Below are 19034 nucleotides of genomic sequence, written 5' to 3'. Positions count from 1 at the left end.
GTTCTAGGCCATTCTTTCCTTCAGTCTTCCTGCTCCTGACTCTTTCCCTCTGGGCCCGCTGTGTAGTTTGGTGCATGGACGGGCCATCTCTGGAGCACTGCCGGGGTCGGACTGAGTCCCCCTGCGTGGCTCCTTCCCGCGCTCAGGCCCGCCGGCTCTCAGGCTGACCTGCTGTCGGGAGCCGCGGAGGCTCCTCCCTTCTGTGCGTGTCTTCTCGCTGCCCCTGCTCCCAGGGCTCCCGCGGGCTCTGGACACGTCGGCAGCAGGGGGGGCAAAGTCCTCTCGGGGCAGCTGGCGCCTCCCGGAGGCCGTCCCAGCGTGTGGGGCGTGCGTCCGACATGACAGCAGGACCCTGAGTTGCTTTCCTGTCAGTGTTCTGTTCCGTTCCCCGTTCGGGACCGGCCTGCGGTCTGCAGGCTGAGGAGGTGAGGGCGCGGCCACCACTCCCAACGCAGCCGGCCGTATTCCGGGGGCCACGCGGGGCCACAGCAGTGCTGGCCCGTGGGGCGAGAGGCGTCAGCCCCGACGCCCCCCTGTGGTGTGCCTGCTGAGAGCAGCAAACGGCCGGCCTGGGTCCCTCCACGCACTCAGCCACAAGCCCCGGCCTCGCCCAGGAGCTGCGTGGTGGCGAGTGGGTGTGTACAAGCACCGATACGAATGCATGTGCCTGCACGCGTGAGCATGAGCAGGTGAGTGTGCATGTACATGTATGAGTGTTCATGTACATGTGTACATGTTCACAGTGCATGTGAGTGCATGCATGTGTGTGCATATGTGCCTAGACATGTGTGACAGTGTGTGACTGTGTGACAGTGTGTGACTGTGACAGTGTGTGACTATGTGTGACAGGGTGTGACTGTGTGACAGTGTGTGACTGTGTGTTCCTGTGTGACAGAGTGTGACTGTGACAGTGTGTGACTGTGTGTGGCTGTGTGTGACTGTGAGGTGTGTGTGAGTGTGTGACTATGTGTGACAGGGTGTGACTGTGTGTGCTGTGTGAGTGTGTGACTATGTGTGACAGGGTGTGACTGTGTGAGACAGTGTGTGACTGTGTGTTACTGTGTGACAAAGTGTGACTGTGATAGTGTGTGGCTGTGTGTGACAGTGTGTGTATGTGGCTGTGTGAGTGATACTGTGTGTGTGACTGTATGTGTGTGTCTGTGTGTGAGTGATACTGTGTGTGTGACTGTGTGTGTCTGTGTGTGTGTGTGACTGTTTGTGTGTGTCTGTGTGTGAGTGACACTGTGTGTGTGTATGTTGGGAGTGTCCTGACTCCGTGGGTGGTGCCTCCGGCCAGCTGGGGGCTGGCCTCGCCCCTCTGGCCTGCTGCCCTCACTGCACGAGGCCGTGCAGACGCCGGGCCCTTGCCGAGTTGTCCAGAGTGGACGGCTGTTTCCAACTTTCCCCTCAACGTCCTGACGGACGCAGGTGGGCGGCAGCTGGCGTTGGCTCGCGGCTGTCCGGGCGTCTGGCTCTGGACAGGGTGGGGGAGGAGGCTGAAGGCTCTGAGCAGGTGGCTGCTGGGGCGGCCCGACTCACAGCCTGCGGGCGCTGGGTGCTGGGCAGCGCTGACCCCTGGCCTCGCCCGCTGCCCTCCTGCGGGGTTCCGCTGGCCCCCCCTGGCTCTCGGGGCCAGTGGGCGTTGGTCGTGTTGGCTCATGTCATCATCCCTCGGGGGCTGGCCCTGGGGGCCTCGTGCCCCCCTTTCTGCAGCCCACCACAGGGGGGCTTCTAGCTGGCTGTCCCCCAGGCCCGGAGGGTCCAGTTCTAAGGCTCCGGGGCTTCTGACCAGCTAGACGTGGTCTCAGGCTGTGCCCGTCTCCGCCAGGGGCTGCAGGAGCTTCCGGGCTCTGGGCGGGGCAGAGCGATCGGGGCACTGTTGGTCCGGCACAGCCCCAGGACCTCCTGCCTCCCCTCACACCCCTTCACTGCTGCTGCTGCAGAACCCCCGGGTGACACTGAAGCCCCCCCTCTCCCCGGGTGACCCCGCAGCCCCCCCTCTCCCCGGGTGACCCCGCAGCCCCCCCTCTCCCCGGGTGACCCCGCAGCCCCCACTCTCCCCGGGTGACCCCGCAGCCCCCACTCTCCCCAGGTGACCCCGCAGCCCCCCCTCTCCCTGGGTGACCCCACAGGCCCCCTCTCCCTGGGTGACCCCGCAGCCCCCACTCTGCCCCGGGTGACCCCGCAGCCCCCCCTCTCCCCGGGTGACCCCGCAGTCCCTACTCTCCCGGGGTGACCCCGCAGCCCCCACTCTGCCCCGGGTGACCCCACAGCCCCCCCACTTTCCCCCGGGTGACCCCGCAGCCCCCGCTCCCCGCTGGGGGTGAGCAGGAGAGGCAACTCCCGGGAGTGACAGCAGTGACGGCCCCACAAAAGCACAAATGCATCACTTCTATAAGATAAGAAAAATGCCGTGTCTGGCTAATCAGATTCCACCTCAGCACCATTATTTACACCGGGTGAAGCTTACTGGCCTCCGAACAATTAGAAACTAATAAAGCTCGCACCACCCGAACTAAACGGAAGGTAACTTAATTTCTTTTGATGATAAATAAGGCCCCTGGAAAGACTTTATACAAATGCCGCCAGCCTTGGGATGCTCTGCTTGGAGGCCCTGTGGTCAGACCAGCCCCCCAGGGCCCCGAGGCCGTCGGTCCTGGTTCCTCTGACCCCGTCTCTGCGGCCCGCATATGTCGTGGGAAGTTTCCTCTGTGCCGGCTACAGAAGCGAATATTCTCCGAATTCCGTGTCTCCTCCGTGCCCGGGCAGTGCGTCCGCACCACCAGGCAGTGGACGCGGGCGGTGGCCCTCTCCCGGGACAGAGCTCCCGCCCGGCCAGGCCTGGCTCAGGGGCTCCCAGTGGGGGGCGGGGAGACCTGGGTGTGACTGGCGTGGGGGCTCGGTCACCCTGCCTCCTGGGGGACGTGTGCTGCGGGGGTGGGCTCGCCTCGGACCCGGGCCCCTGCCACGCTGCCCTGACAGCTCCTGGCCCTGGGGGGCCATTTTCACGGATTTTTTGTGTGTTTTTATGATTTGGCAAAAATGCCAGATTTGTCTTGTTTCTGTCCCTGTCATCCTCTGGCGCCTTGGTGAAAAAAATCAGTCTTGAAGGGGGAGCAACTGGGAAGGAGGAAAAGCGTGTGCTGGCCGCCCGGCTCCGCTGCCCCCAAGAGCGGCTGGGGGGGGGGGGCCGGGTGGTGGGGGCTGCCCCCGGGGCGGCACCGCAGGTCCTGCTGGGCCTCAGGGTCCGGCGGCCCCGTCACGTGTGCACCTGGGTGGTCCTGGCGTATCGTCACCTCCTGCTGGTGCCGGGGGTCCACACCCCGACTCCAGCCCCTCCTGCCCCTGTCCCCCCGCCCCGTGCTCCCCTGCACCCCGGCCGGCCACGTCCAGGGCCCAGGGCCAGCCCGTCTCTGTCCAGGGAGGCCCGTGTCCAGGGTCTCTGTCCAGGGAGACCACGTCCAGGGCCAGCCCGCCTCTGTCCAGGGAGGCCCGTGGCCAGGGTCTCTGTCCAGTGAGGCTGGCGTCCAGGGCCAGGCCGCCTCTGTCCAGGGAGGCCCGTGGCCAGGGCCAGCCCGCCTCTGTCCAGGGAGGCCCGTGGCCAGGGCCAGCCCGCCTCTGTCCAGGGAGGCCCGGCAGCACGCACCACCTTCCCGGGTGCTGCAGGAAGAAGCCACAGTCACTTCCCCGTCTCACAGAACCTCAGCAGAACCCTGGCAGGACGGCAGAACGGCCCTGGCCTGCAGGCAGGGCCGGGCACACTTGCCTGACCAGCTGTGGCGTGGGGCTCCCCTCCCCTGCACGGAGGGACGCTCCCCCCATGGCCTGCCCTGCCCTGTCCTTGGCTGGCCCAGGGGCGTTCCGGGACCCCCTAACTCCCCTCTGTGGCCCTGCCCCCAGCAGGGCCCCGGGTGTCCGCATCACTCTGAGCCCACCTTCAAGGCTCTCGGCACCGACTCTCCGGAGGGTCTCACCTGCAGCCTTGTTGGGGACCCCCAGCTCTGGCAGGTGGGGCTGTGCCCTGGAGAGTCCCCATGGCAAGGCTGTGCCCTGTCCCCAAGGCCCCCGCTCATGACAGCCCTTGGGTGTGGTGGGGAGGGCACTTAGGGGGCAGGGAGTGGTGGGAGGGAGTCAGACGGGGGAGGGGGTCGGGGTGGGGGAGGGGAGTGGTGGGAGGGAGTCAGACGGGGGAGGGGGTCGGGGTGGGGGAGGGGAGTGGTGGGAGGGAGTCAGACGGGGGAGGGGAGGGGTGGGAGGGGAGCGGGGGCAGGAGGGAGCCCGTGTGGGGCCGACAGCCCCTGCAAAGCCCCTCGGGAGGTCCCGACTGGACACGGTGCCGGGCCTGGGCCACGTGGCTCCTCTGGCTTCTGGCCTCACCCTTGCCGGCTTCTGAGGACACGTTCAAGCTCAGGGCGGTGCTGGGTCCCTGCTGAGGCGAGGCCTCGTGTGACCCCCGAGAGGCTGAGCCTGGGCCTGTCCGGGTGGCCCCTCGGTCACTCAGCACTTGGCCACCAACGCCGGCTGGAGTGGCTCCCGTCCCCATGGCAACGGCAGCAGCTTGTGGCTGGCTGTGGCCCAGGGCGAGGCTTTGTGTAAACTGAGACCAGGAGCCAGGAGGGCCCCCAGCCCCCACCCCGGAGCCCGGCTGGGTCTGGGCAGCAGAGGCCAGCGGGGTCTGGCCTGGTGCGCGGCCCTGGCCACGGGCTGTCCCCGTCCGGAGGCCCCGGGGTGAGTGTGGCCGCTGTTCCCTAGGAACTACCACTGCTGGAACGAGGCCTGGATGGCGCGGCCGGACCTGCCCGTGGGCTTCGGGGGCTGGCAGGCCGTGGACAGCACCCCCCAGGAGAACAGCGACGGTAAGGCCAGGCAGCGAGGAACGGGTGGGCCGGGCGGGCCTGGGCGAGGAAGGCCCAGCCCTCCCGGGTCTGGTGCCGAGTCCTGCCCTGGAGCTGGGCCCCTCCCCCTCCGCCCCCCCAGGCTCCTCCCCAGACCCCCAGGCCCTCAGCCACAACGGCCCTGCTTTGGGCTGGGCAGATGCAAACCTGTGGCTGGGAACATCGTGTCTGCTCCCAGGGTGCTGAGACATGCACACACATGTGCCACCATGCATGAACATGCATGTTTCCCCAGGCTCTGAGGCATGCACACTGGGTGACTCATGTGTGAACACATGTGTGTGTGTAGGCAATGGGACATGTGTACATGTGTGCCACCCTGTGTGAACATATGCTTCCCCAGGCACTGAGACATGCACATGTGTGCTGCCCTGTGTGAGCATGTTGTGAACATGTGTTCTCTGGGCATGATGACATGAGCACAGTGTCACCGTGTGTGAATAAACATGTTTCCCAGCACTGAGCCATGTGCACATGTGCTGTCATGCATGAACACTCATTCTTGGGCACTGAGAGTTGCACATGTCATCATGTGTGAACATGCATGTTTCAGTGCATTGAGACAAGCACATATGTGCTGCCATGTGTAGAGACGCCTGCTCACGCCTTGGTGCCCTCAGGCTCTGGGCCCAGGCGGCCGGGGCTCCCCTCTTTCCTCACGGGCGGCGCTCAGCTGGAGCGGGCACCTGGGTCCTGGCGAGGGCAGGGCAGTCCCTGGGCTCCCGTCAGGGCCTGTGTCCGCTGCGTGGACTCGGTCAGCTCCCCCCCCCCACCCCAGGCATGTACCGCTGCGGGCCGGCCTCCGTGCAGGCCATCAAGCACGGCCACGTCTGCTTCCAGTTCGACGCCCCGTTCGTCTTCGCAGAGGTGAGTGTGGGCGGGGGTGGGGGCTGCCCCTGAGCCCGTGTGCGGGTCCGAGACAGCCCAGCAAGGCGGGGGGGGGTGACCCGGGGCTGAGCCCCCCGAGCCGGGACGCGGACTCGGCCTCACTGGGCCAGGCCTGCCCCTCCCCGCGCTGCGTGTGGAGACCCAGGCGTGTGCTCCGGCGGGCGCCTGCAGGCCTCCCGCTCGCCAGGGAGTCCCAGGGCCCCTGCAGGCCCTGGCCGCGCCCCTGCGTGTTGGAGCGGGGCGGGGGGCGCCGAGCCCGTCTAGTAGCTGTTGACGCTTCTGCTGCCATTGAACATGGACTGGCACTGTGGGGGTCTCGGACCTTCCCCCCGGGCCCCTGCTCCTCCCTCGGCCCCGGGGCAGCCGCTCGGGCCGGCCTGGCCACATGGGGCTCCACGCGCCCACCCGCCTCTCGGACCCGGGGCCCAGGGTCTCTCCTCTCCCTTCCAGGTCGTGCCTTACTCTCTTCCAGCCGGCATCACCCACGCTGTCACTTTTGTGCTTTTGTTCGTCTCGGGGCCCCGGGTGCGAGGAGGGAGTCGAGGCAGGTGTGCTGGGCTGTGTGGCCCTGGGCTGAGCCGGTGTCTCTGAGCCACACGGGCTGGCAGGAGGAGTGGGCGCGAGTCTGCTGGGGCAGGACGGAGCGTGGCACACTGTGCCCGGCTGACGCCCCCCGCGCCCACCCCCGCCAGGACAGCTGCCCCACCCGCAGGGTCTGGGGACACGCCGGCCAGGACGGCGTCCGGGCTTCAGTACCAAGGGCAGCTGCAGGAGTGACGCGGAGGCAGCCCCTGGCAGCCCAGATTCTGCCCTGCCCGAGGTCTGGGGCGGGCGGTGGGCAGCCTCCTGGCAGGCGGAGGAACAATCCCGGCGTGTGGGGGCGGGGCTGGGGAGGTGCCCTGCCAGAACGGGTGGGCACTGAAGCAGGAGCCCGCTCAGAGGTCCCCAGAGAAACGAGGTCCGTGTGGCGGGAGAGGAGATAGCGGGCACCAGGGGCGAGGGAGGCCGGGAGCCAGATCCACAGTGTGGCAGACTCAGGCTCCAGGGTTCTGCGGTGCTCGGCCCACAGTGCTCGGGGCCATGTGGTGCTGGGGTGGAGCCAGGTGTGCTGCCGGCCACAGCCCTGGATGTGTCATTTGGAAAAGCATTTTTCGGGGTCCAGGCTTGCTCCCGGGGTACGGTGCTCGCTGGGCCAGTGGTCACTTCAGTGCTGGGCCCGATACCAAAGACTCAGGCACTGCCGGGCCGTGCTCAGGCCCCTGGGGTCAACCCTGGTCCCAGGGCATGGAAGCCCTGTGCCCTCACACGGGCCCCTTAAGTGCCCACATAGGAGGAGTCGGGCTCCTCTGGGCGCTGGGCGAGAGGCGGGCAAGGCGGGAGGCGCGGGAGGGCCTGTCTCGGGCCGGAGCTCACGGCGCCCGGGGGTGGAGGTGGACGGTGGGGCCAGACGGGGCGTTTCTGACCAAGCCTGCGGGGGCGAGAGGGGCGCCAAGGCTGCTCCTGGCTTCCGTGCCCGGGTGAATGAGTTCGTTATTTCAGACACCAGTGCCAGGCAAGTCGGCCCGTGGAGGCCGAGCAGGCCCTTGGGTCGAGCGTGAAGGGCCTGAACCGCTCAGGGGTCACCTGTCCAGGGCCGCAGGGACAGGGGAGGCGGGAAGGCTGGAGCAGGCGAGGCTGAGGCCAGACTACTTGGGGCCTGGGCGGGAGAGTGTGCGTGTGTGCAACTGTGTGAATACACGTGTGTACAAGTATCGCGAGTGCGCGTGTGTGAGTGTGATGTGCATGTGTGTAAGTGTGCGAGTGCTTTGTGCAAGTGTCGTGTGCACATGTGTGCTAAGTACATGTGTGAAAATGAGTGCATGTGTGTGCTAAGTACATGTAGCGGGCACTGCGAGTGCCTGTCATGTGCGTGCATGTGCATATGTGTGTGTGTGTGCAGAAGCACATCATGCACGTGTGAGCAAGTATTGTGAGTGCGTGTGTGGGTTATAAGGGTACACGCATGTGTGCCTGCCTGGCGTGTGTGTGCACGTGTGTGTGAGTTGGGGCGGAACGGTGGAAGGAGGACCCAGGGCGTCAGAAGGCGTGAGGCAGTGGGGGAGAAGCACAACCCGGGGTCAGCCCAGGTGGCCCCTCACTGCTGCTCCCGCCCTCGGTGCTCAGGGCGGGCCTGCACCAGCTCCCTGCTGGGGGCACGGGGAAGGGAAAGCCCGGAGCCCCCCGCCCGGCAGCCCCCCTCCGCCCTCCCCTGCACGCCTCCCGAGGGGACGGGCTTTCGCCGGCTCATATTTAGCCTGTCTCCTGGAAAGCCCGGCTGTGTGTGGGGCGGCTATTAGGGGATATTTATCATCGTTGCCGCTGTGATTTGCACGTGGAGGCGGGAGCTGCGTGTGCCCGCGCAGCCTCCTCAGGGCCCAGCAGCCTCTCAGGAAGCTCATTCAGAGTCGCCTCATTTTTTCCTGAAATGACAAATATTTCTGAGATGTCTGCTCTGTCACCTCCTGTCCTGGTTCCCGGCTTCAGCTTTTCACACCATCTGGCGAGTGCCGCGGGGCCTGATTAGCGCCGGTGGGGGGCTGTGCCGGTGGGGGGCTGTGCCGGTGGGGGGCTGTGCTGTCCCCCTCCCCCCCGGAGTCTGAGACCCCAGCACAGACACCTCACCACCGCGACGCTCTGGTCCTGCAGGGGCTGTGACGTCACAGAGACACAGGGCCAGCCCGGGGGCGGAGGGCGGGACTCAGTGTCCACACACAGACCCCTCCCCAGGCGTGCTGTGCTGGGGAGGGGGGGCAGGACGCCTCTCTCGGGGGGCTGAGGAGCAGGCGAGACTCACGTCCCCGACAGCCCGGCCCAGCAGCCAAACGCCGGCTGGCCAGGCTCTCTCCAGGCCCTTTCTTCCTCAGGGTCCCTTGCCCCCTTGTTTCATTCGCCTGTTCCCATGTGCCTGCTTGTTCTCGGGCTACGACCGCTGCATTTAGCTTGTCTTCGTTCACAGTGCCTTCCTGGTGATAACACACACGTGCCCTGGGGGTCCGGGCCCCATGGCCCTCAGCCCCAAGCACCCCTCTGCTCCGTGAACCTTGTCTTGGTGTCCTGGTCAGCCGCGTGGGTGGTAGCTGGCTAGTGTGTGACTGGGTGTCGACTGCTCGTTAGCTTGTCGGTTGTCGGTTGTTTGGGGTTTGGATGGTTGGTTGTTGTTGGCTAATTGGTCGGTTGGTTGCTGCCTGGTTTACTGGTGGCTGGGTAGATTTTGGTGGTTGGTTGGTTTTTGGCCGACTTGGTGGTTGGTTCGTTGCTGTGTAGGTTTTTGGTGGTTGTTGGCCGATTTGTTGGTGGTTGAGTGGTTGCAGTTCTGTTGTTGGTTGGCAAGTTGATTGGTTGCTGGCTGGTTTGTTGGTGGTGGGGTGTCTGAAGGCGTGTTGGTGGTTGGCTGGTTGGTGGGTGGGTGGTTGTGGGTGACTGGTCGGCTCGTTGGTTGGTTGCTGGTGTTCAGAGCACTTTCCGTAAGAATCTTGGGTTGACGACCTCCTTTGTGCCTTCCAAGTTTCTGAGTGGTGGATGCTCCCCGTCTCCCGGAGCTCACGTGGGTTTGGGTGAGGTGCCACTGGGCTGTTCTGCAGCGGGCCAGCAGGCCTGGCTGTCCCACAGACGTGTTGGGGACCTTCGGAAAGAAGGAGCAGATTTGGCACCTCTGTTGTCTCTCCCAAGACCTCCCTGACTGACCCCTGTGTGTGGGTGGGGATCTTGATCCTGAGGCCCGGGTCTCCTTACTAGTGTGCAAACTCCCGACGGCCAGTGGGTGAGTGATGTGTTCCCCGGTAGGGCTCGGGCCTCTTGGACAAGACCTGGAGAGTCCCAAGAATTCACTGTTGTCATGATAGCACTGGGGGGGGGGGTGTTGCTCTAGGCCACACACGAGGGCATTTCACATGTTTGTTTCACCCCATCCTCCCCGTCACACCAAGGAGGCACCATCACTGCCCGCCTTAAGAGGGAGGGAGAAGGAGGAAGGGGACCGGGAGAATCTGGAAGTCCCTGCCACTGCCTCAGACACGGCCCCACGACCCGCCTCTGACCAGCGTCCCTGCTCCGAGGCAGGACTCCTGGGCAGGCAATTGTAAAACACCGTACGGGAGTGTGGGCGTGAGTCTCAGCACAGTCCCCCTGTCCCCAGAAAGCAGAGGGAGGCCGAGCCGGGAGGCCTGCAGGGCCAGCCAGCGGCTCCTCAGACGACTTCCAGGTCCCAAAATAACACGTTTCCCACAATGAACACGCGGGAAATGGCCCAGATCCCTCCCAGACAGGCTAATATTATCGCTTCACTGAAATGTTCTGTCTGAAAGTGCAAGTGAATCCAGAAGGGTTGGGGCAGTCGGGGCTGACCTCTCGCTGGCCCCACAGAAGATTCCCGAAGTAGGTGGTCCCAGCCGCCAATATGCCGGGGCCCCTGGGGTGCCGCGTCTCCCCGCCGGCCCCCTGTTGCTTCTCATCTGCCTCCCCGCTCTCCCGAGACAGTCACACACGCACATTCGCACCCCGGACGTGGCCCCTCCACCCCGGGTATTCCTCCCCTCCCGGGGAGTCAGCCATGCGGCCACCAAAGCTTAGGAGACGCCGGGCAGTCCGGGGCCGGTTCCTCTCAGGAGTGGAATTGACAGCAAGGAAAAGGGGAGAGAGAGGTGGCTTAGTGACCCCGCTTTTCTGAGCTTAAATTCCCGATGTCCTGGAGCGCCTGAGGCTTACACACCCCACACGGGGCAGGAAGGAGCAGGTTGGGCCCCGCTCCTAGAGAATCCCCTGCAGCCTTGGAGGTGTGGGGCTCTGGGGCTCTGATGCCTGCTGTCCCCTGCTCAGGTCAACAGTGACCTGGTCTACATCACCGTGAAGAAGGACGGCTCTCACGTGGTGGAAGCTGTCGATACCACCCACATCGGGAAGCTGATTGTGACCAAGCAGCCTGGAGGGGATGGCGTGATGGATATCACCGACACCTACAAGTTCCCGGAAGGTGATTCTCCAGTCACAGCAGCCAATCTGTGTGCCCTAGTGTCACTCCCACACACCCCCCCTCACATCAGCCCCTCACATCAGCCCCTCATGTCAGCCCCTCACGTACCCCCTCACAACACCCCCTCACGTCAGCCCCTCACACACCACCTCACAGCCCCCCTCAAACACCACCTCACAGCCCCCCTCACATACCACCTCACATCAGCCCCTCACAACACCCCCTCACACACACCCTCACACACCCCCTCACAACACCCCCTCACAACCCCCCTCACGTCAGCCCCTCACACACCACCTCACAACACCCCCTCACACACCCCCTCATACCCCCCTCACATCCTCTCACATTAGCCCTCCCCTCACACACTCCCTCACGACACTCCCTCACAACACCCCCTCATATCAACCTCTCACACACCCCCTCACAACCCCCCTCACAACACCCCCTCACAACCCCCCTCACGTCAGCCCCTCACACACCCTCTCACACACCCCCTCACAACACCCCCTCACAACACCCCCTCATACACCCCCTCACATCCTCTCACATTAGCCCCTCCCCTCACCCACCCCCTCACAACCCCCCTCACGTACCCCTTCACACCAGCCCCTCATGTCAGCCCCTCACATCCCCTCACTCACACCCTCACATCAACCCCTTCATGCCACACCCCCTTGCGATACCACCACACTCTCCACTGCCTTCAAGATGCCTGTTTCTTTGCAGAGCTGAGTAGACAGGGCTTGGGTCTGGGGGCTCCCAGGCGTGCCCAGGAGGCCCCGGGTTCCCTGCCGAAGGTCCCCACAGGGCCTCGTGCCGAGCTCTTGACTGAGCCTCAAGGGGCCCCGCAGAGGGCACCCACAGCACCCTGGGTGCACTGGGGCAGGAGCCTGCCTCTCAGCGCAGCCCGCACATGGCCTCAGGGACTGGGGGCTGCAGCCCTGACCCGAGTCACGCCCGCGCCTGTGCCGAGGGGCTCCTCAGGCTGGGAGAGCCCCGCACCCGGGGGAGAGAAGACTCTGACCCTGGGCACACAGGCGGGAGGGGGCCCAGGGCCCCCAGCAGAGCGGCCCCACCACACCTGAAGTTCAGTCAGCCCTGCAGGGTGAGGGGTGGGGGGCCAGGAGAGAGACCTGGGGCGCCCTCCCCCTCCCTCTGGCCTGCGTGTCCCCTGGGAGCTCCTCTGCGCCTTCCCGAGGCCCCTCCCCTCTGCATCCCGACTCCTGCTGCCAGCTCTTCCCTCCGCATTCAGCCTAAATGCATCCTTGGGACCCGTCCAAGGCGCTAATGGCCCTGCCCTCCTCCTGGAACAGCAGCTTCAGCGCGAAGCCCCACCCCAGCCCCCGCCCGTGTGGCCCAGTCCCCCCTCCCCGATTGATCTGCACACGCTCGCCAAGGCTGGGCCTAGAACACTCTTTGCTAGAACATGCTTGTGTCTGGGCCGCCAGAGGAAGTGCCAGAGCTCACACCCGTCCCCGGGCCCCGGTGCCCGCAGACAGAGCTCACACCCGTCCCCGGCCCCTCTGCCTGTAGACAGAGCTCACACCCGTCCCCGGGCCCCTCTGCCTGTAGACAGAGCTCACACCCGTCCCCGGGCCCCGCTGCCCGCAGACAGAGCTCACACCCGTCCCCGGGCCCCTCTGCCTGTAGACAGAGCTCACACCCGTCCCCGGGCCCCTCTGCCTGTAGACAGAGCTCACACCCGTCCCCGGGCCCCTCTGCCTGTAGACAGAGCTCACACCCGTCCCCGGGCCCCTCTGCCCGCAGACAGAGCTCACACCCGTCCCCGGGCCCCTCTGCCCGCAGACAGAGCTCACACCCGTCCCCGGGCCCCTCTGCCCGCAGACAGAGCTCACACCCGTCCCCGGGCCCCTCTGCCTGCAGACAGAGCTCACACCCGTCCCCGGGCCCCTCTGCCTGTAGACAGAGCTCACACCCGTCCCCGGGCCCCTCTGCCTGCAGACAGAGCTCACACCCGTCCCCGGGCCCCTCTGCCTGCAGACAGAGCTCACACCCGTCCCCGGGCCCCTCTGCCTGCAGACAGAGCTCACACCCGTCCCCGGGCCCCTCTGCCTGCAGACAGAGCTCACACCCGTCCCCGGGCCCCTCTGCCTGCAGACAGAGCTCACACCCGTCCCCGGGCCCCTCTGCCTGCAGACAGAGCTCACACCCGTCCCCGGGCCCCTCTGCCCACAGACAGAGCTCACACCCGTCCCCGGGCCCCTCTGCCTGTAGACAGAGCTCACACCCGTCCCCGGGCCCCGCTGCCCACAGACAGAGCTCACACCCGTCCCCGGGCCCCTCTGCCTGTAGACAGAGCTCACACCCGTCCCCGGGCCCCTCTGCCCGCAGACAGAGCTCACACCCGTCCCCGGGCCCCTCTGCCTGCAGACAGAGCTCACACCCGTCCCCGGGCCCCTCTGCCTGTAGACAGAGCTCACACCCGTCCCCGGGCCCCGCTGCCCGCAGACAGAGCTCACACCCGTCCCCGGGCCCCTCTGCCTGTAGACAGAGCTCACACCCGTCCCCGGGCCCCTCTGCCTGTAGACAGAGCTCACACCCGTCCCCGGGCCCCTCTGCCTGTAGACAGAGCTCACACCCGTCCCCGGGCCCCTCTGCCCGCAGACAGAGCTCACACCCGTCCCCGGGCCCCTCTGCCTGCAGACAGAGCTCACACCCGTCCCCGGGCCCCGCTGCCCACAGACAGAGCTCACACCCGTCCCCGGGCCCCTCTGCCTGTAGACAGAGCTCACACCCGTCCCCGGGCCCCGCTGCCCGCAGACAGAGCTCACACCCGTCCCCGGGCCCCTCTGCCTGTAGAGAGAGCTCACACCCGTCCCCGGGCCCCTCTGCCTGTAGACAGAGCTCACACCCGTCCCCGGGCCCCTCTGCCTGTAGACAGAGCTCACACCCGTCCCCGGGCCCCTCTGCCTGCAGACAGAGCTCACACCCGTCCCCGGGCCCCGCTGCCCACAGACAGAGCTCACACCCGTCCCCGGGCCCCTCTGCCCGCAGACAGAGCTCACACCCGTCCCCGGGCCCCTCTGCCCGCAGACAGAGCTCACACCCGTCCCCGGGCCCCTCTGCCTGCAGACAGAGCTCACACCCGTCCCCGGGCCCCTCTGCCCACAGACAGAGCTCACACCCGTCCCCGGGCCCCACTGCCCGCAGACAGAGCTCACACCCGTCCCCGGCCACGCTGCCCACAGACAGAGCTCACACCCGTCCCCGGGCCCCTCTGCCTGTAGACAGAGCTCACACCCGTCCCCGGGCCCCGCTGCCCACAGACAGAGCTCACACCCGTCCCCGGGCCCCTCTGCCCGCAGACAGAGCTCACACCCGTCCCCGGGCCCCTCTGCCCGCAGACAGAGCTCACACCCGTCCCCGGGCCCCTCTGCCTGCAGACAGAGCTCACACCCGTCCCCGGGCCCCTCTGCCCACAGACAGAGCTCACACCCGTCCCCGGGCCCCACTGCCCGCAGACAGAGCTCACACCCGTCCCCGGCCACGCTGCCCACAGACAGAGCTCACACCCGTCCCCGGGCCCCTCTGCCTGTAGACAGAGCTCACACCCGTCCCCGGGCCCCTCTGCCTGCAGACAGAGCTCACACCCGTCCCCGGGCCCCTCTGCCTGCAGACAGAGCTCACACCCGTCCCCGGGCCCCTCTGCCCGCAGACAGAGCTCACACCCGTCCCCGGGCCCCTCTGCCTGCAGACAGAGCTCACACCCGTCCCCGGGCCCCTCTGCCTGTAGACAGAGCTCACACCCGTCCCCGGGCCCCGCTGCCCGCAGACAGAGCTCACACCCGTCCCCGGGCCCCTCTGCCTGTAGACAGAGCTCACACCCGTCCCCGGGCCCCTCTGCCTGTAGACAGAGCTCACACCCGTCCCCGGGCCCCTCTGCCTGTAGACAGAGCTCACACCCGTCCCCGGGCCCCTCTGCCCGCAGACAGAGCTCACACCCGTCCCCGGGCCCCTCTGCCCGCAGACAGAGCTCACACCCGTCCCCGGGCCCCGCTGCCCACAGACAGAGCTCACACCCGTCCCCGGGCCCCTCTGCCTGTAGACAGAGCTCACACCCGTCCCCGGGCCCCTCTGCCCGCAGACAGAGCTCACACCCGTCCCCGGGCCCCTCTGCCTGCAGACAGAGCTCACACCCGTCCCCGGGCCCCTCTGCCTGTAGACAGAGCTCACACCCGTCCCCGGGCCCCGCTGCCCACAGACAGAGCTCACACCCGTCCCCGGGCCCCTCTGCCTGTAGACAGAGCTCACACCCGTCCCCGGGCCCCGCTGCCTGTAGACAGAGCTCACACCCGTCCCCGGGCCCCTCTGCCCGCAGACAGAGCTCACACCCGTCCCCGGGCCTCTCTGCCCGCAGACAGAGCTCACACCCGTCCCCGGGCCCCTCTGCCCGCAGACAGAGCTCACACCCGTCCCCGGGCCCCTCTGCCTGCAGACAGAGCTCACACCCGTCCCCGGGCCCCTCTGCCCGCAGACAGAGCTCACACCCGTCCCCGGGCCCCTCTGCCTGCAGACAGAGCTCACACCCGTCCCCGGGCCCCTCTGCCTGTAGACAGAGCTCACACCCGTCCCCGGGCCCCTCTGCCTGTAGACAGAGCTCACACCCGTCCCCGGGCCCCTCTGCCTATAGACAGAGCTCACACCCGTCCCCGGGCCCCTCTGCCCGCAGACAGAGCTCACACCCGTCCCCGGGCCCCTCTGCCTGCAGACAGAGCTCACACCCGTCCCCGGGCCCCTCTGCCTGTAGACAGAGCTCACACCCGTCCCCGGGCCCCTCTGCCTGCAGACAGAGCTCACACCCGTCCCCGGGCCCCTCTGCCTGCAGACAGAGCTCACACCCGTCCCCGGGCCCCTCTGCCTGCAGACAGAGCTCACACCCGTCCCCGGGCCCCTCTGCCTGCAGACAGAGCTCACACCCGTCCCCGGGCCCCTCTGCCTGCAGACAGAGCTCACACCCGTCCCCGGGCCCCTCTGCCTGCAGACAGAGCTCACACCCGTCCCCGGGCCCCTCTGCCTGTAGACAGAGCTCACACCCGTCCCCGGGCCCCTCTGCCTGCAGACAGAGCTCACACCCGTCCCCGGGCCCCTCTGCCTGCAGACAGAGCTCACACCCGTCCCCGGGCCCCTCTGCCTGCAGACAGAGCACACGCACATTCACAGGCCAGGATAGCTGGACACTGGCTCAAAGATGATCAGACCTGTGTACCCTGGGGTGTGGGCAGGGCTCTGAGGCTTGGAGGCTGTGAGGGGTTGGGGGTCTGCATGTGCCTGTGGGGCTTGGGGTGGGCACCGGGGAGCTGTGAGGGGCTGTGGGCTGCAGGGCATGTGGGGCTCAGGGCCCTCCCCCACGGCCACCCCACCCCTCCTCTCCCCAGGCCAGGAGGAGGAGAGGCTGGCTCTGGAGACAGCCCTCATGTACGGGGCCAAGAAGGAGCTTCCCACGGAGGGCGTGGTCAAGCCCAAGTCCGACGTGGACATGGACTTCGAGGTGGAGAACGTGGTGCTGGGCCAGGACTTCAAGGTCACCATCTCCTTCCAGAACAACAGTGCCAACCGCTACACGCTGTCCGCCTACCTGTCGGGCAACATCACCTTCTACACGGGCGTCACCAAGACGGAGTTCAAGAAGGAGAGCTTCGAGGTGGCCCTGGAGCCACTGTCCAGTAAGCCCCGCCCCCACACGGGACCCCCAGTCCTGGGATGGCCGGGAGGGAGGAGGGGCCCCGCGCCAGCTCCAGGGGAACGGGCAGGAGAGGCTGCCCCTCTCAGGGGGCCGGGCTGAGCACAGAAAGAGGGTTTCAGGAAAGCCGGGTGCCTGTTGGAGGAGGCACGGAGATGGCGTGTCTGATGGAGGAGGCAGGAAAATGTGCTTCTGACAGAGGAAGCAGTGAGTCTGGTGGAGGAGGCATGTGGGGACGCCCCGGAGACCGTCAGCCTGCCGAGGCTCGTGGGCGAGGGAGCTGGCACGCGCCCGTGGGAACGTTCCGGGGGCAGAGCCCACCCGCCTGCACTGACAGATGGGAGGCGTGGCCACAGGAGCCGAGCGCAAGAGGAGGGAGACGGCCACCCAGGGGTGCCCATGGCGGGGGCGGCCGCGGCCTGGGTCCTGCGTGTGGACACCGCCCCTGCACCATCCGTCCCTCCTCCTCCCCCTCACCCCATCTGGAGCTCCTGGGCTCCGGGGAGGGTGGGGGTGTCCCGGCCCCTCGCGGGCAGCTGGGCTCGTGGGGGCAGCTCAGGTGGCAGTGGGAGGCTTGGGTGGGCGCCCGTGCCTGAGCCGCGGGGGCAGGGCGTGCGGGAAGGACCCGCCCAGCCTGGCTCCGAGGCTGTGTGGGAGGGAGACTCGGATCGCCCAGACCTGCGGCACCTTCCAGGGTGCGAGCGGGCAGGGCTATTTTTAGGGCTGCCTCTGGGAGGGGGGACACCCGGCCGTGTCTCCCCAGCCGGGAATGGGCCCCACTCTGCTGCTCTTGCCACATTTAATAAGCTTGATCCAGAGCGGCGCGCAGTTACGTAACTCACTATTCCAGGAACGTGTTCTGGGGGCCCGAAGCCCAGCCCAGTGCTCGGGCCGTGCTGGAGAGAACGTTCCGGCTGAGCACACGGGGCCCTGGGGCCCGGCCCTCTGACCTGCTGGGAAGCTCCTCTCCCGAGGCCGGGCCTCCGGAAACAGCCAGCGGGGCCTTAGCCCTCTCCCGCAGGCCGCCAGCCTGCAGCTGAGGCTGTCCTGGGGGCCGGGGTCAGGCCCCCCGGGGGGTCATCACACAGCAGGGCCGAGTCCAGAGTCAAGGGCACAGAAGGTTGCAGCTGCCGAGGGCGGGGCTGGCCGGAGCCGGGAGCCCAGCCGGGCTGGCCAGCTGGCAGCGCGGGCAGTGCGGGCAGGGCGGGCAGATGCTGTCCAAGAGGCCGGGCGGCTGCACGGGTCTGGGAGGCTGCCAGGCCTGCCCTGGGCTTCTCGGCTCTGTGGCGGTTCCCGTGCCTCCAGTCCCAGCGCCAGGACCCCCGGAGGCAGTGACCGGGGCGGGGGAGGCCCTTGGGCTGGGGACACCTGGAGCAGGGCGATGGCCGGCAGGGCTGTGGGGCGGGACGGGCCGCCCACCTCAGCCCGAGCAGAACAGAGGCCGCACGGGGCGGCTGGACGGCTGGCCTCTGCACTCAGGCCAGACTGCCCCTCGGTCAGCGGGAGCCCAGGGCTGCCGGGACAGGCACAGTGCGAGGGCCGGGTGCGGGCAGGACAGGTGCATCTGAGCCTCAGCCCGGGGCTGTGTGTGCGTGTCACGGACTGAACCCCTGTGGGGCGTCTCTGCAGTAGCGTGTCTCTAGGACACGGGACACGCATCTGTCCTGTTTATTCCTGCACACCCCCCTCCGCGGGCGCGCTCTGGCGGGGGCAGCCCCCGTGTCGGAGACAGCACGCACCCCTTCCTCCCGCCAGCCAAGAGAGAGGAGGTGGTGGTCCGCGCGGGCGAGTACATGGGCCAGCTGCTGGAGCAGGCGTCGCTGCACTTCTTCGTCACCGCCCGAGTCAACGAGACCAGGGACGTGCTGGCCAAGCAGAAGTCCACGGTGCTGACCATCCCCACGCTCACCATCCAGGTCAGGCTGCGCCTCTCACGCTGGGGTGTGCGGGCCGTGCGGGACGCACAGACGCCATGTGTGCAGGTGTGCGTGTGTGCATGGCACGGGGGGGGTGTGCGTCCTACTCAGAAAAGAAAAAAGCGTTCATAAAAAGAAGCTCGGAACCTCCTGTTCTTTGAAAGAAGCAAACCGCCCTATATATGGACGTGGGCATGTGACACAGCTCTCCTCCCGGCGCTAAATATATAGATGCAGATATAAATACAACCTGTGGGTATAAACACACTTGTGGAGAAGGGGCTGTGCGCGGAGACAGACAGAGCGCTCGCAGTCTCTTCTGAAGTAAGTGGGTCAGGCAGGATTTGGTCATGGAAGCCGCCGGAACCTTCCCACCTGCTCGTGAACAGGGCGGCTGCGTGCCGGGCACAGCTGGGCGGGGGAGAGCAAGAGGCTGCGGACTCAGCTACAGGCAGAGCTAGAGTCGGGCAGGGCAGGACACACGTGGACACTGTGTGTGCATGAACAGGGGATAGAGGGAGAGATGGGTGTGGGGGGTGGATGGGTGGGTGGGTGGGTGGACAGACAGGTGGATGGGAGGATATGTGGATGGGTTTATGATAGGATTAATGGGTGGATGGACA

General features: G+C 66.8%; 1 protein-coding gene and 1 long non-coding RNA gene across 2 annotated transcripts in view; one reads left to right on the top strand and one right to left on the bottom strand.

Annotated features, from left to right (window-relative positions):
- F13A1 (coagulation factor XIII A chain) overlaps positions 1-19034 on the top strand; it is a 65605-nt gene that overhangs the window by 38975 nt on the left and 7596 nt on the right. The window contains exons 9-13 of the mRNA XM_055128348.1: positions 4753-4856; positions 5674-5762; positions 10638-10791; positions 16191-16478; positions 18251-18411. Of these exons, the coding sequence (XP_054984323.1) occupies positions 4753-4856; positions 5674-5762; positions 10638-10791; positions 16191-16478; positions 18251-18411 (796 nt within the window). The remainder of the gene's footprint in view (positions 1-4752; positions 4857-5673; positions 5763-10637; positions 10792-16190; positions 16479-18250; positions 18412-19034) is intronic.
- LOC129402317 (uncharacterized) lies at positions 9086-16504 on the bottom strand. The gene is made up of 2 exons (XR_008628624.1): positions 16391-16504; positions 9086-9444 (listed from the first exon to the last, which is right to left on the bottom strand). It is a non-coding gene; the product is annotated as an uncharacterized LOC129402317 (long non-coding RNA).

The sequence above is a fragment of the Sorex araneus genome, chromosome 2 (genome assembly GCF_027595985.1).
Source record: "Sorex araneus isolate mSorAra2 chromosome 2, mSorAra2.pri, whole genome shotgun sequence".
NCBI classification, from domain to species: Eukaryota; Metazoa; Chordata; class Mammalia; order Eulipotyphla; family Soricidae; genus Sorex; species Sorex araneus.
The sequence above is the reverse complement of the archived record's forward strand: the minus strand, read 5'-3'. Positions and strand labels throughout refer to the sequence as shown.